The 15,703-nt window shown below is 41.6% G+C and overlaps 1 protein-coding gene across 2 annotated transcripts in view; it reads left to right on the top strand.

The window, feature by feature from the left end:
• Positions 1-11,381, top strand: part of HPS5 (HPS5 biogenesis of lysosomal organelles complex 2 subunit 2) — a 49,115-nt gene extending 37,734 nt beyond the window's left edge. The window contains exons 18-23 of one of the 2 annotated variants that reach the window (XR_010728091.1): positions 2-157; positions 833-952; positions 2,087-2,200; positions 4,504-4,610; positions 6,525-6,682; positions 7,499-7,627. Coding sequence is in view for 1 of the 2 variants with exons in the window: in XM_066251081.1 (XP_066107178.1) it covers positions 2-157; positions 833-952; positions 2,087-2,200; positions 4,504-4,610; positions 7,499-7,769; positions 10,758-10,818 (829 nt within the window). In the remaining variant the exon portion in view is untranslated. Of the gene's footprint in view, position 1; positions 158-832; positions 953-2,086; positions 2,201-4,503; positions 4,611-6,524; positions 6,683-7,498; positions 7,770-10,757 lie in introns of those variants that run through there. The other variant, XM_066251081.1, reaches the window with a different exon arrangement.
• Positions 11,382-15,703: the final 4,322 nt, after the last annotated feature.

Genomic DNA, 15,703 nt, shown 5'->3' with positions numbered 1-15,703 from the left:
GATTGTATGAGAAGTTTGGGGAATCTGCCCTTCGATCCTTAATCAAGTTTTACCCATCTATTTTGCCTTCGGATGTCATGCAACTTTGTCACCATCATCCTGCTCAGTTTTTGGCTTATTTAGACAGCCTGGTGAAATCAAGGCCTGAAGATCAACGGTGAGAAAGCCAGAATATTTGCAAACTCTTTTTTCTTCTGATAGGGAATTACTTTTCTTGTGTAAGCATTTTTACTATCAATTGCCACAGAATTGAGGCATCTACTGTGGAAGAGGAGGCTTTTGGCAGTTGTGTACATTCTTTCAGGGTTCACAATACACACCATAAATGTGCACGTCACACTTCTTCCTTCCTCCTTTTCTCTCTCTTAGGGATTCTCAGATCATAGTAAAGTCATAGACAGATAAGCTTCCTTGTTGTCTCTGCCGATGGCTACCATTTTTAGTGATGATAGCCCAGTGTTTTGTGGGTGGATCTCAGTTCCAGCTGTGTGCCTCTTTTTAAATGAGGCCTCATTTTCTATCTCCACATGACCTCTGGTTATTGAGACTGGCCATTCTTCCTACACTGCACACCCCCCCCCCCCCATCGAGTCACATTTGCTTTTATTTCTCTTCTCTTTGACCCTTTGGTATTTTCCTTATTATCTTGGGTCTCAACTTTTTGTTTAAAAGGCTGTTAGAATTTCATTAGCTTTTCTAGACAAATTGTAGCAGAAGGGTTTTCAATCTATTTCATTCACTGTATTGATCCCTCAGTAACGTTTCCACATCCCACATTTTATGTTTCCTTTCTCATCGTGAAGATTGACTTTTCTCCCCTACTTTCTCTTAGGCCATCCTTCCTTGAGTCCCTTCTACAACCAGAGTCTTTAAGATTGGATTGGCTGCTTTTGGCAGTGTCCCGTGATGCCCCCCCAAGCACAAGCATTATGGATGATGAAGGAAACCCCAGGTATAGAAGTCCTCTTTCTGAGCTCTGTGCTCTTTTGGAATGGAACTGATTTGTTCACATATAGCATTCTGGGCTTCAGGAACAGCTGTGGAAGAGACTGAGCCAAGTCAAGTTAGTAATGAGCTTGAGTGTACTTCTTAGTGGTTCTGAACATTTTTTGAGTTATAGCTCCTGTAAGAACCTGATGATTTCTCTTAGAAAAAGGTATATCCATGCAAAATTTTGCACATAATATCCTAAAATTGAACTGGCCCCCCTTAAGCTCTTTTATGGACTCACATTAAGAGCCCTTGATAATTAAACCAGTTTTAAAAGGGAAAAAATTGTATGTGTGTGTTTTTTTCCTAGAAATTTCTAGACATAACCTGATTTAGGGTTAAAAAAAAAAAATAGAATTCAGCCCTGGCCAGTTTGCTCAATGGTAGAGCATAGACGTGGTGTGGAAGTCCTGGGTTCAATTCTTGGTCAGGGCACAGAGAAGAATCGACTATCTGCTTCTCATCCCCCTCCTCCACGTCCTCCCTCCCCCTCCCCCCCCCTCTCTCTCAGCATGTGGCTTGATTGATTTGAGTGTATTGGCCCTGGGTACTGAGGACGGCTCCATAGAGCCTCTGCCTCAGGGGCTAAAAATAGCTTGGTTGTGAGCAGAGACCTCAGACAGGGTTGCTGAGTGTACCCTGGTTGGGGCGAATGCGAGAGTCTGCCTCTCTATCTCCCCTCCACTCACTTAAAAAAAAATCATTGAAAATATACACTGATACTTATAATGGATCAGGAATGATTCCTGTGGTTTCCTCCAAGAGAAACTTTAAAAGCCCCCAAATGCCTATCTTACCTGCCTAGACAAATGACCTGGAAGGATATACAGTGGTTGTCTTTGAGTGATGGAATTAGGCTTCTTTTCTTGTTTTTGATTACTTAAAATGTCTAATTTTTAAAAATAAAATAAGTAATATATTTGTTATAGGAGAATTACCTGTTTTCTAATTTTTCAAAAGCCTAGTAGAAATGTTTGAAAAAAGATACTAATCATGGAACAAATATAATTAAACTCTGCTCTTACCTATTACATGACTAACAAGCATTTTGTAGAGTTTATTTTCTATCTAATCTATAGAGTTTTTTATTTCACAGACCTCATTCACACTTATTATCTTGGGGTTATGGTCAGCTGATCCTTCATCTAATTAAACTACCTGCAGATTTTACAACCAAAGAGAAAATGACTGACATCTGCAGATCTCATGGGTAAGAGAATTTTCTTAGAAGCTGAAGTAAATCATTTCAGTGAATAACTTTGTTGTTAAGTCCTGAATTGATTTTTATCATTTGCTACTTCTCCACTATGGGAAAGTATCTTTATTTTAAGTGATAGTAAACAAATTTTTTTTTTTTAATTTTGTGCATATGTTTTTTTGCGTGTGTGAGAAGAGACTGGCCCTTGCCAATTCTTCTCTCTCCCCTTCTGCTTAGTTGCTAACCCCAGGCATGCAGGTATTTCATTAAGCACCAGACTGTGATTTGAATTATAATTGCTTTGGGATGTCGAGTAGGGAGGAATCAAAATAAGCACAATAGAATTGTTGGTGAAGGACTTGGGGAGGAGGTGAGACTCTAGAGCAGGGGTTGGGAACCTATGGCTTGCGAGCCAAATGTGGCTCTTTTGATGGCTGCATCTGGCTCGCAGACAGATCTTTAATAAAAAAAAATAATAACATTGGCCCTGGCCGGTTGGCTCAGGGGTAGAACGTTGGCCTGGTGTGCAGCAGTCCCGGGTTCGATTCCTGGCCAGGGCACTCAGGAGAGGTGCCCATCTGCTTCTCCACCCCTCCCCCTCTCCTTCCTCTCTGTCTCTCTCTTCCCCTCCCGCAGCCAAGGCTCCATTGGAGCAAAGTTGGCCCGGGCGCTGAGGATGGCTCTGTGGCCTCTGCCTCAGGCGCTAGAATGGCTCTGATTGCGGCAAAGCAACGCCCCAGATGGGCAGAGCATTGCCCCCTGGTGGGCATGCTGGGTGGATCCTGGTCGGGCATATGCAGGAATCTGACTGCCTCCCCGTTTCCAACTTCAGAAAAATACAAAAAAATAGATAAATAAAAAATAGTAATAATAACATTAAAAATATAAAACATTCTCATGTATTCCAATCCATTCATTTCCTACTGCTCATGTTCATGGTTGCGGGTGGCTAGAGCCAATCACAGCTGTCCTCCGGGACAACACCAAATTTTTATTGGATAATGCGTAATGTACATGGGTCACTGTATGGCTCTGACGGAATTACATTTTAAAATATGTGGCATTCATGGCTCTCTCAGCCAAAAAGTTTCCCGACCCCTGCTCTAGAGGTAAGCCCTGAAGGATGGATAGGATTTGTCTTTAAAAGGAGCCAGGAGGAGGGCTGGTAGTTGAAAGAAACTACAGGAATAAGGGCATGAAAAACTGACAGTGCTTTTTATCCATTCCACACATTAGTCATTATTTTTTGCCTGGTTATGTTATCTTATGGCTCCACTTGGATTATAATCTTTTGGAGATGGGGATCTGTTTCTTCCTGATCCCTCATAATATAATAGAATATAATATAAGGCAGGTACTTGCTACAAGTTTGTTCATTGATAATGAGGGATAAGACTAGCCAGGTGGTGGGTGATGAGATCGTGGAGGACCCTGCAAGCTGGTCAGAAGAATTTAGTCATCAGTGGAGACACTTTAGACATTTTGGTATGAAAATGACATAAAAATGGAGCTTTTTGGAGATCATCTTTTGTGTCATACATGGGAACAATTGGAGACAGGAAGGCCAGCTAGGAAGCTGTTGCAGTAATTTATTTTTAAAAAATTTTTATTGATTGACCATATAAAGAGAAAGGGAGAGAGAGATAAACATCGATTTGTTGTTCCATTTATTTTTGCATTCATTGACTGATTCTTGTATGTGCCCTGACAGGGGATTGAACCCACAACCAATAGAGCATATTGGAACAATGCTCTAACCATTACTGAGCTACTCAGCAAGGGTTCTTTTATTCTTGACTGAATTGGTGATTAGTAGGGCAGCAAAAAGACCACATCCAAGGGACATTTCAAAGGAAAATGCAGTGGGACTTACAATACTGGATATAGCAAATGAAAGGGGGAAGAGTCAAGGAGAACTTTCATATTTGGGGAAGAAATATGCTAATTTGTGTTGAATTTTAAAGTTTATAAAGTGTATAAGCTTATATATATCATAATTGGTGCTTGGTCTCAAATGTCAGTATTTATCATTAGCTTTTTTTTTTTCTTAAACACTCCAGATCAGGGCTGTCTAATAGAACTTTCTGTGATAATGGAAATATTCTACTGCACTGTCCAACATGTGCTAGTAGCCACAGGTAACCACTGAGTGCTTGAAGTATGGATTGATCAGCTGAAGAACTGACTTCTAAATTTTATTTGCTTTTATTTAATTTAAATAGCTACATGTACCTAGTATCTACTGTAATGGACAGCACAGCTCCAGATAAATTCACTGCCTTTTATACCTTTCTTCAACTTTGGTCTCTTTAAAGTTTCTGGCCCGGATATCTTACTCTCTGTTTGGAGCTGGAGAGAAGAAGAGAGGCCTTCACCAACATTGTGTATTTGAATGACATGAGCCTGATGGAAGGGGACAATGGTATGTAAATCCAGTTGGTTACCCTAGGTTGTAGTATTTAATTAATTTTTTAAAAATAATTTTAATTATTTTTATTTATTCATTTTAGAGAAGAGAGATAGATAGAGAAGGGGGGGAGGAGCAGGAAGCATCAACTCCCATATGTGCCTTGACCAGGCAAGCCCAGGGCTTTGAACCAGTGACCTCAGCGTTCCAAGTCGATGCTTGATCTACTGTGCCACCACAGGTCAGGCAGGTTGTAGTATTTTAGAAGTTACTTCAGACCTTTCAATAAAGATATTTGGTGAACATTGAAGTGATCATGTACATAATTCTAACTTGCTGTCAAATTTGTAGTTATTTTTTTTATCTATACTGCCTAGTAATTACAAAATCATAATTAGAAATAAACTAGACAACTTTTGTATTTAATGAGTGCCTGCCATGTGTTAGGCTCTATACTAGGTGCTTTTCTAATTACTGTTTAAGTGAGATAACAAACCCTTGGTAGTTACTATTATTTTTATTGTACAAGAGTTATGACAAAGGCCCAGAGAAAGGATGTATAAGTCCCCAAAATCATACAACTGGTGAGCTGATGTTCAGACCCGTTTGTCTCTAAACCTTGTGCTCAGGTTCTTTTCTCTGTGTTGTACTGATTTTTTCATAGCCAAAAATTAATGATCATTAAGATGAACTTAAAGTGGAGTAGCAGTCAGATTTCCCTAAGCTTTTACAAGTATTTAGATACTTTAAAAAAAATTTAATTTTTTATCAGTCCAACATATATAAAAACGGCAAACAGAAGGCCAAGACTTTGACATCTGAAGTATAAGAGTCCATCAGCACTCAAAGATGGTTTTGGTCTGATTTGTAGTGTGGCTTCATTCATTTCAGTGCACAGATGCCAAGAGCAAGACATCAGGGTTCTTCATGCAGCAGTGTGATCCGCAGTCTTTCTCAGCTTTGCTAGGGTGGGAAAGGGAACACAGAACACAGACAAGCCAGTTGACTGTCAAGGGTGAACTTCAGATGTTACATCTTTAGCAAAAGTGCTGAGATCATCTCTGTTTCAGAAGTGAAAAAGGGCCAGGTGGTTCTATAAGGCTAGAACTGTAGACATGATTACACTTCTGAACAATAACCAAAAAAGTTAAAATATAAATGATTTATATTTTTAAAGTTATGTGATGTTTGTTACAGAAAACAATACAAAATTCAGGAAGGGTATCAAGAGTACTTTTATCTGGGAAGGGAGGGTATTTATGCTTCCTGAAGTTTGTATTGAAAAGTACTCTTGATACTTTGTTAATAAGAATAATAATAGCTGCCTGACCAGGAGGTGGCGCAGTGTATAGAGCATCAGACTGGGATGCGGAGAACCCAGGTTCAAGACCCCCAGGTCGCCAGTTTGAGCGCGGGCTCATCTGGCTTGAGAAAAAAAAAAAAAAGAGCTCACCAGCTTAGACCCAAGGCCGCTGGCTCGAGCAAGGGGTTACTCAGTCTGCTGAAGGTCCACAGTCAAGGCATCTATGAGAAAGCAATCAATGAACACCTTAAAGTGTCGCAATGAAAAACTGATGATGGATGCTTCTCATCTCTCTCCGTTCCTGTCTGTCTGTCCCTGTCTATCCCTCTCTCTGACTCTCTCTCTGTCCCTGAAAAAAAAAAAAAAAGAGAGAAAATAATAATAATAGCTATTTTTGGCATTGGTGTATTTAATGGGCCTTTTTTTGATACTTTTCTCATGAGTCATGATAATTCCTTCAAGTTGTATTGATTTTACTGTCAAATGTATATCTTCTATCTATTGACTTTCTTTTGTTCCCCATCACTCTGTGCTAGCTACTTGCTTAGACTACTGTAACAATCTCATAACTGGTCATCCGGCTTCCATTCTAGCTCATTCTTTTTATTTTGTTTGTTTGTTTTCAGAGAGAGAGGAGAGAGAGAGAGAATGGGGGAGTGGGGGAGCAGGAAGCATCACCTCATAGTAGTAGCTTCTCGTATATGCCTTGATTGGGCAAGCCCGGGGTATTGAACCGGCATCCTCAGTGTTCCAGGTCAACACTTTATCTGCTGCTCCACCACAGGTCAGGCAATTCTTCCTTATTCTTTAATCCATTTTACATACAGCCGCTAGAATGGTTCTTTTTAAACAATAACTGGATTATGTGGCACCCTCCTTGAAACCCCTTACGTTGAGCTCAGAATAAAATCCACATTCTTAAGCTAAACTCAAGGTCTGGCCCTGTCATTTCATTCTCACTACTCTCTACTACTGCCTTTGTGCAGTATTGGCCTTTTTTGGAGTTCCTTGAATTCAAGTTCTTTTCTGTGTCTGGACATCCTCCATGTTTCCTTTGTCAGAAATGTAGGCATCTTCACCTTCCTTTCCTGATACTGTACCTCAAGTCTGTGTATATGTGGCCACAGCACATGCCATCTGTCTAAGCTTGTCTCATCTTTCAGCTCTCTGCCTAAATGTCACTTCCTTATAGAGCTCTTCTTAGGTTTTCCAGAAAAACCTACGATTCTAATGGTTCCTTAATCTTTTCTTTCATAGCACTTATATAAGTATAGTGGATTTATGTGTTTGTCTAAGTTCTATTTCCTTTACTGTAAGCTCCACAAGACTTCCTCATTGCATACCCAGTGCCCAGCGTAGAATGAATACGTTCTGGGTAATTACTGAGGGAGCCAATAAAAGAACATTGAAGCTAATTTTGTGGCTTCCTCAACAGATGGTCAGAGAATAACTTTGTTAGGGTAATGAGATTATGTTCTCTAATATTTGTACATTTTGCTATTAAATGTTTTCACAAAAAGATTCTGACTGTCTCCTGTATGCAGGCAGAGTGCCAAGAGCAGTCCGAGCCAGCACTTCTATGTTCTGTGTGTTTGTGTAGGTTGGATCCCTGAGACTACGGAGGAGTGGAAGCTTCTCCTACATCTGGTACATAACAAGAGCGCAAAGCCAGCGTCCCAGAAGTCACCAAATGGGAACTTCAGTGACGGGCCTTCACTTATCAATGTGGAGAATGTGGCACTGCTATTAGCTAAGGCCATGGGTCCAGATCGGGCCTGGTCGCTGCTACAGGAATGTGGTTTGACCCTTGAGCTGTCAGAGAGGTTTGCCAGAACCTGCGACATCCTGAGGATCGCTGAGAAAAGGCAGAGGTAATACCTGTCTGTCATGCCCTCTCCAGGGGGAACTGGGGAATGTGGAACCCCAAGATTTACAGAGGTGGATAAGACTAGAGAGATCATCTATCCCCAGCCCCTCACAACAGATGAGGGGACATAGGATCATTGTTGATGAAGGTGATTAAGGGAAGAGGCTAAGGTAATACTTTGTTCACAAGCATGAGCAAGGCACTGTTTAGATTAATGTGAATAAATACCCAAATCTGAGGTGTACTCGGTTTTTTAAGAATGATACTGGCACCAGATACCTAATTGTCTCAGTTAGGAATTTTTGTTTTTGTTTGTTTTTTTAGTTGTGGTCAAGTACCGGTAATATAAAATTAGCCATCTTAACCCTGTTTAAGTGTTTGGTTCAGTAGTGTTAATCTATCTGCATCATTGTGCAGCCCAATTCCAGAGCTTGTTCATCTTGCAACACTCTCTACCCATTAAACAATAACTCCTCATTTCCCCCTACCCAGCCCCTGGCAACCGCTGTTCTACTTTGTTTATGATTTTGACTATTCAAAGTACCTCATTTAAGTAGAATCATACAGTATTTGCCTTTTTGTTACAAACTATAGAAGTGATCCCTGAAAGTATAGTCTCCTTTGTAATTGGCTTGTTTCACTTAGCATAATGTTCTCAAAGTTTATCCATGTTATAGCATATATCAAAATTTCCTTTTTAAGCTGAATAATACTCTATAATCTGTATGTACTACATTTTGTTTATCCATTCATTGAGCAGTGGACACTTGGGTTGCTTCCACCTTTGGGCGGTTGTAGGTAATGCTACTATGAACATGGTTGTACAAATGTCTCTTTTAGACTCTATTTTTTTATTATTATTATTTATTTATTTATTTATCTATCAAGTGAGAGGCAGAGAGACAGACTCCCATGTATGCCCTGATCAGGATCCACCCAGAAACCCCTGTCTGGGGCTGATGATCTGCCCATCTGGGGCACTGCTCTGTTGCTTGGTAACAGAGCTATTTTTAGCACCTGAGGCAAGGCCTTTAAGCCATCTTCTGCACCCGGGGCCAGAGAGAGAAGAGGGAGGGGTAGGGGTGGAGAAGCAGATGGTTGCTTCTCCTGTGTACCCTGACCGGTAATTGGACCCAGGACTTCCACATGCCGGGCTGACAATCTTTTTTTTTTTTTTTTTTAATAACAGAGACAGAGAGAGAGAGAGAGAGGGATAGACAGAGACAGACAGACAGGAACGGAGAGATGAGAAGCATCAATCATTAGTTTTTTGTTGCACATTGCGACACCTTAGTTGTTCACTGATTGCTTTCTCATATGTGCCTTGACCGCGGGCCTTCAGCAGACCGAGTAACCCCTTGCTGGAGCCAGCGACCTTGAGTTTAAGCTAGTGAGCTTTTAACTCAAACCAGATGAGCCCGTGCTCAAGCTGGCGACCTCGGGGTCTCGAACCTGGGTCCTCGGCATCCATTCACTGCGCCACCACCTGGTCAGGCTGGGCCGACAGTCTTATCGCTGAGCCAACCTGCCAGGGCCTAGACACAGCTTTTTTTTTTTTTTTAATAATTTTATTTTTTTAATGGGGTGACATCAATAAATCAGGATACATATATTCAAAGATAACAAGTCCAGGTTATCTTGTCGTTCAATTATGTTGCATACCCACCACCCAAAGTCAGATTGTCCTCTGTCACCTTCTATCTTGTTTTCTTTGTGTCCCTCCCCACCCCCTTTCCCTCTCCCATTCCCCCCTCCCCCCCGTAACCACCACACTCTTATCAATGTCTCTTAGTTTCACTATTATGTCCTACCTACGTATGGAATAATACAGTTCCTGGTTTTTTCTGATTTACTTATTTCGCTTCGTATCATGTTATCAAGACCCCACCATTTTGCTGTAAATGTTCCGATGTCATCATTTCTTATGGCTGAGTAGTATTCCATAGTGTATATGTGCCACATCTTCTTTATCCAGTCATCTATTGATGGGCTTTTTGGTTGTTTCCATGTCCTGGCCACTGTGAACAATGCTGCAATAAACATGGGGCTGCATGTTAGACACTGCTTTTAATTCTTTTGGGTACTTACAGCCAGAAGTGGAATTGCTAGATCATATGGTAATTTTATTTTTATTTTTTTGGAGGAACTGCTTTGCCATTTTCCATAGAGGCTATACAACTTTTCATTCCCATCAGCAGTGCACAAATGTTCCAGTTTCTCCACATCCTTGACATTAGTTATTTTCTGTATTATTATTATTTTTTCTGAAGTTGGAAATGGGGAGGCAGTCAGACAGACTCCCACATGCGCCCGACCGGGATCCACCCGGCATGCCCGCCAGGGGGCGATGCTCCACCCATCTGGGGCGTTGCTCTGTTGCAACCAGGGCCATTCTAGTGCTTGAGGCAGAGGCCATGGAGCCATCCTCAGCGCCCGGGCCAACTTTGCTCCAATGGAGCCTTGGCTGCAGGAGGGGAAGAGAGAGACAGAGAGGAAGGAAAGGGGGAGGGGTGGAGAAACAGATGGGTGCTTCTCCTGTGTGCCCTGGTCGTATTTTCTGTATTTTTTAAAAATAATATCCTAATGGGTTTTCAGTACTATCTCGTGGTTTTTATTTGCATTTCCCTAGTGATTAGTGATGCTGAATATCTTTTTGATATGCTTATAGGCCATTTCTATATTATTTTGGAGAAATAACTATTCAAGTCCTTTTGCTCATATTCAAGTTGCACTATATTTGTGTTGTATGAGTTCTTCATATATCCTGTATTAAGCCATTAACAAATACATGATTTGCAAATATTTTCTCCTATTCTATAGGCAGGGTGGGTGCCTTTCATAGGATGCCTTTTCACTCTGTTGATTGTGTCTTTTGATGCGTAGAGTCAGTCAGCTTTTTGACTCTTCCAATTATTTGTGGTTTTTAAAGTTTTTTTTGTGAAGAGTGAACAATGAGAACTAAATTTATCTGTTTTTTTTCTTGGGTTTTCAGAGCCTTGATACAAAGCATGCTTGAGAAATGTGATCGATTTCTCTGGTCTCAGCAGGCCTAGTGGAAGAAGATTCAGCAGGATATTATGACATTTTGAGGAAAATGGAATCACGCTTCTGCATCTTCAGAAGGCATTTGCTATGGAAGGAGAGGCAGCCCCTGGAACCCTGCCACCTTCTGGGAGTTCTTGGCCAGTGCCTATAACCTCTGCATTTAGAGCTTATCTGTGGCCTTAGTGTTTCCCGACCACAGTTGAATTTTGAAAGGAACCAGTCCTTGTTTGCCGATATAAAGTGTCTTGGAATCAGAATGTGAGTGTGCACAGCTCTGCGGTCCCATTTTGAACAAGTGTTATTTGTTCCTTGCTTGTGGATTTGAGGAGCGGACCTTTTCCTGTTCTGGTCATGTGAAGACATAATGAAATTGCCAAGAGTTGAATTCTTTTTAATATGTTGTCTGGGACAGTAGAGAAGTTACTGAAGTATGACCTGGTGTAATGGAATGAACACGTAAAAGAAGTGAAACACTGAAGACTCAAACTAGATATTTAAAAAGAATAGCTCCATGTTTAAATTGAGCTAATTTAAAATCTATTTTTTTTTTCCAGTATTTGACATTTTCTAATCTGAACCTATATACAGCTGATTAATTCATTCCTGGAAATGTTCTCCCTGATCTTTCCTAAATTGAGAGGAGTTCAAAGAAATCATGCACTTTTAGAAATTATATTTTAAAAGTCACAATAAAGGAAGGCTAAGTAGAAACAAAGCCTGAAGCAAGCATTTGTATTATTTAAACTGAGCACTAGATCACCATTTGACAGGCTCTGTACACACGTAGCATGTGATAGTAACAGTAAGTGGAAAATCTGATGCAAGGTTTCATTTGAGTACAATATAGACATGATGTTGTGAGCAGTGTTCAGGGATGTATGGGATAGAGTCAGTGTGGAGTAAGCAAAGTGTTGGGTACATTGAATGACGCACTTTTTTTTTCATTCATAACATGCCAGAGATCTGTAGACAGAAATTGCTGTCATACTTCCACATGATGTTCGGGTATGATGTAACCTGATGGGTTAAAGATTAGATCATCAAATGAGTTTACAAAACTTCTTAGAAATGTGGGAAACCTAATGATTCTGGTCAGCAATTTGTAGTGTGTGTGTGTGTGTGTGTTTTTCAGTTCTCCATACTAAGCCATTCACCAGCTTGAGTGACCTACAACTCAAATTAGTTCTCACACTATCTACTCGGAGATAGCATCGGATTCTGTTGGTTAAGAGGTGTTAAAGAAAAACCTTCCCAGCCAGAAGCTTTTATGAAAGGAAGGGTTTATTAAGCCATGTACCGGTCAGAAAAAGGACCAGGCCCTGGACATACAGTCTAAAGCACTTGCAGCAGGACAGGATGAAGATGAGGAGTATTTGTCCACAGTCCTGGAGCTGATGGGGCTTTTTCATACAGTGGTTTAGGGAAGGAAGATGCAAGCTGTTTTGAAAGAATTTACATTGACTAGAAAACGGAGGGTGGGAAAGGGTAAAGTGAGGGCAGTTGAGGATAGGTGCATAGTCCTTAAAGAAGAATTGTTTACTACTTCTGAACTGGTTGTGGACAGGAGTCCAGAAGTTCATGCATAAGCAGGATGCCATGGTGCCTGGTGGTCCACTCTTTTTTTTAGATAGCTTCTAGGTAGTTGATTCAAAGTTTCAGTATGCATTCAGGAATGTGGGTAGTCTTTTGCTAGTCTCAGTTTACAGCTGTTAACTGAGTAACTCCTGTTGTCTCTTCCCCCACCCTGCAGCCAGCTGTAATTTAATTTGGATATCTGGGAATTTTTCTCTTGTCAGAGCTCAGTTCCACAAGTCTGCCCCCCGCTTCAGACACTCAGCCCCTGTGCTTCTGACCGACAGGCTATAGAGCAGAGCTTCCCACAGTTCCCTCATTTGGGCTAATTAATTTGCTCGAGTGGCTCACAGAGCTTAGAGAAGCACTCTGCTTCCTAGATTACCAGTGTATTATGACGCGATGTGACTGAGGAGCAGCCAGAGGAAGAGAGGCATAGGAGGGGGTGTGGGGAAAGGGCAGGAACTTCCGTGCCCCCTCTGAGCTCCACTCTCCCTGAATCCACGTGTTCACCAAACCAGAAGTTTTGGAACCCAGTCCTTTTGGGTTTTTAGGAAGGCTTAATTACATAGGTATGATTGATTAAATCACTGGCCATTGGAGATTGAACTCGGATTCCAGCCCCTCTCCCCTCTCTGACGGTGGAGTGGGGGTGGGGTAAGGCTGAAAGTTGCAACCCTCTAATTGGTGGTTGGCTCCATTGGCAACCAGCCCCACACTCTTGGTTGAAATCCAGAGTCACCTCATTATCAAATAAAGCTACCTCTCTCTCACTCATCATGTGGGAAATTATGAGAGTTTTAGGAGCTCAGTTTCAGAAACGAACCAAGACCAAATATGTATTTCTCCTTATAAAATCACAATATCACATCTTTCCACTAGCATCAGCTGGGTGTCAGATGTATGGACTAGGTTGAATGTGAGTCTGTACCTAAGGTAAAGAGTGAGAGCCCTGCCTGACCAGGTGGTGACGCAGTGGATAGAGCATTGGACTGGGACGCGGAGGACCCGGGTTCGAAATCTGACCTGTGGGCTCATCCAGCAGTGCGGGCTCACCAGCTTGAGTGTGGGGTCACTGGCTTGAGCTCAAGGTTGCTGGCTTGAACAAGGCGTCACTCACTCTTCTGTTGCCCCCCTGGTCAAGGCACATATGAGAAAGCAATCAGTTAACAACTAAGGAGCCACAACAAACAATTGATGCTTCTCATCTCTCTCCCTTCCTGTCTGTCCCTCTCTCTGTCAAAAAAAAAAAAAAAAAAAAAAAAAAATGAGTGAGAGCCCACCCTTCACTGTCCGACTTTGTCATCCCACAGTGACTGTGCAAAACACAGCCCAGGGGAAATCTCAGGAGACAGCCTGACCTGGCACAGGTGTGCAGTCATTTTCCAAAGATGTTTTTAGGGTATGTAACAACAATTCTTATTTACCAAAAGGGTACAGAGAGAAATTTCGAGCATTAAAAAAAAAAAAAATCACATCACCAGAATTTTTTTCCAAGGCAAACAAAACAAAATAAATCTCCTTCAGTTGAGTATTTAAATCTGAACAGTCTACTTGAATATTAGGCAGTGTTTTCCAATACAACTTGTATCTGTGACTTCCTTAAAAATGTGAGACAGACTATGATTCGTGGTTGTCTTTTTTTTTTTTTTAGTGAGAGAAGTGTAGAGATAGACCGACTGACAGGACAGGAGACAGTTGAGAAGCATCAACTTGTAGTTGTGGCACTTTAGTTGTTCATTGATTGCTTTCTCATATGTGCCTTGACTGGGAGGCTCCAGCTGAGCCAGTGACCCCTTGCTCAAGCCAGCAATCATGGGATCATGTGTATGATCTGACACTCAAGCTGGCAACCTCGGGATTTCAAACCTGGGTCCTCAGCATCCCAGGTCAATGCTCTATCCATTTTGCTACCACCTGGTAAGGCACTTCTTTTGTTTATACGCTTGACCTTTCTTTTACATGGCAGCCGGGGAGCATAGTGCTGGAGAGCTTGGATTCTGAGGCTGATTGTACGGTTTTGAATATCTTCTTTTTCTAACCTTTTGGGAAGTTTCTTTCTCTAAGTGTCAGTTTTCTCATCTGTAAAATAGGTATAATTGCAGTACTCATTGAGAGTAATTTGAGGATTAAATAAGATAGTAAATGTGAAGCATACAGCACATCGAGTGAGGTCAGAGCTACCTAATAGTGACAATTAAATGAGACACTACAGTAGTGCATAGTACCTGTGACAAGCTGTATGGGTGATAAATATTAGCTGTTCTTTGGAAGGTCTAGAATATTATTGTTTTACCCAGTAGTGATCAGACCCATGTAAATTGTTTTGCATGATTCAGAGAAAGTAGGAAGCCCAAAATTGGAGTCAATAACTTATTCGCTTGTATTACATCTGTCAGTGCCATGGTCAAGGCTCAAAACCTTATAGTCTTCCTTGCCTCTTCCTCTTTTCAACCCTCACTGCTGTTAAAGACAAATCCACAAGCCACGTCACAGCATTAAGTAAAACATCATGCCAACCAAGGATCACAGGAGCTGTAGAGTGGTAGCTGACAGTGACAAAAGTGCCTTAATTTTTTTTACCGTGTCCTAATTAAGCTGAGAGTCTGATCAGAAAGGGGTAATTGCTCAAGAGAAAATGGCAGACTCAAAATGGGATCACCATGTTAAAAGCACATGGTGCCAAACCTAGATTTCTAGCCTCTCCCAGAAACATATTCTACTAGTCTGGAATTTTTTGTCAACACCAAGGAGATACCCTGTTACTATGGTCTCTCTCTATCCCCCATACAAAGAAGAAGCAATCTGAATGATAAAAATCCTTCCTCATCTCTTCCCTTGAGAAAGATGTCCTGGCTCACTTGCTCAGTTGAATTTTATTAGTGCTGTCAGTTACTAGGTAAATCCTCTGAATTCAATGTGATGTTTTTCATTTGTCACTTTTTCCCCATTCTATATTGCCACTGCCTTCATTCCCATTACTTTTATTCTCCTTCTTTTCCAAGTGAAAGGAGGGGAGATAGACTCCCTCATGCACCCCGACTGGAACCCACCCAGCAACCCCAGTCTGGGGCCAATGCTGTGCCCATCTGGGCTGTACTCACAACCAAGCTCTTTTTAGCACTTGAGGCAAAGGCTCCACAGAGCCATCCTCAGCGCCCGGGGCCAGTGTGCTTGAACCCATTGAGCCATGGCTGTGGGAGGAGAAAAGAGGGGTGGGGTACAGGGAAGGGGGGGAGAAGCAGATGGTTGCTTCTCCTGATGGACAATTGAACCTGGGGACATCTATATACTGGGCACACTCTACCACTGAGTCAGCAG

The sequence above is a fragment of the Saccopteryx bilineata genome, chromosome 1 (assembly GCF_036850765.1).
Source record: "Saccopteryx bilineata isolate mSacBil1 chromosome 1, mSacBil1_pri_phased_curated, whole genome shotgun sequence".
NCBI classification, from domain to species: Eukaryota; Metazoa; Chordata; class Mammalia; order Chiroptera; family Emballonuridae; genus Saccopteryx; species Saccopteryx bilineata.
The sequence above is the reverse complement of the archived record's forward strand: the minus strand, read 5'-3'. Positions and strand labels throughout refer to the sequence as shown.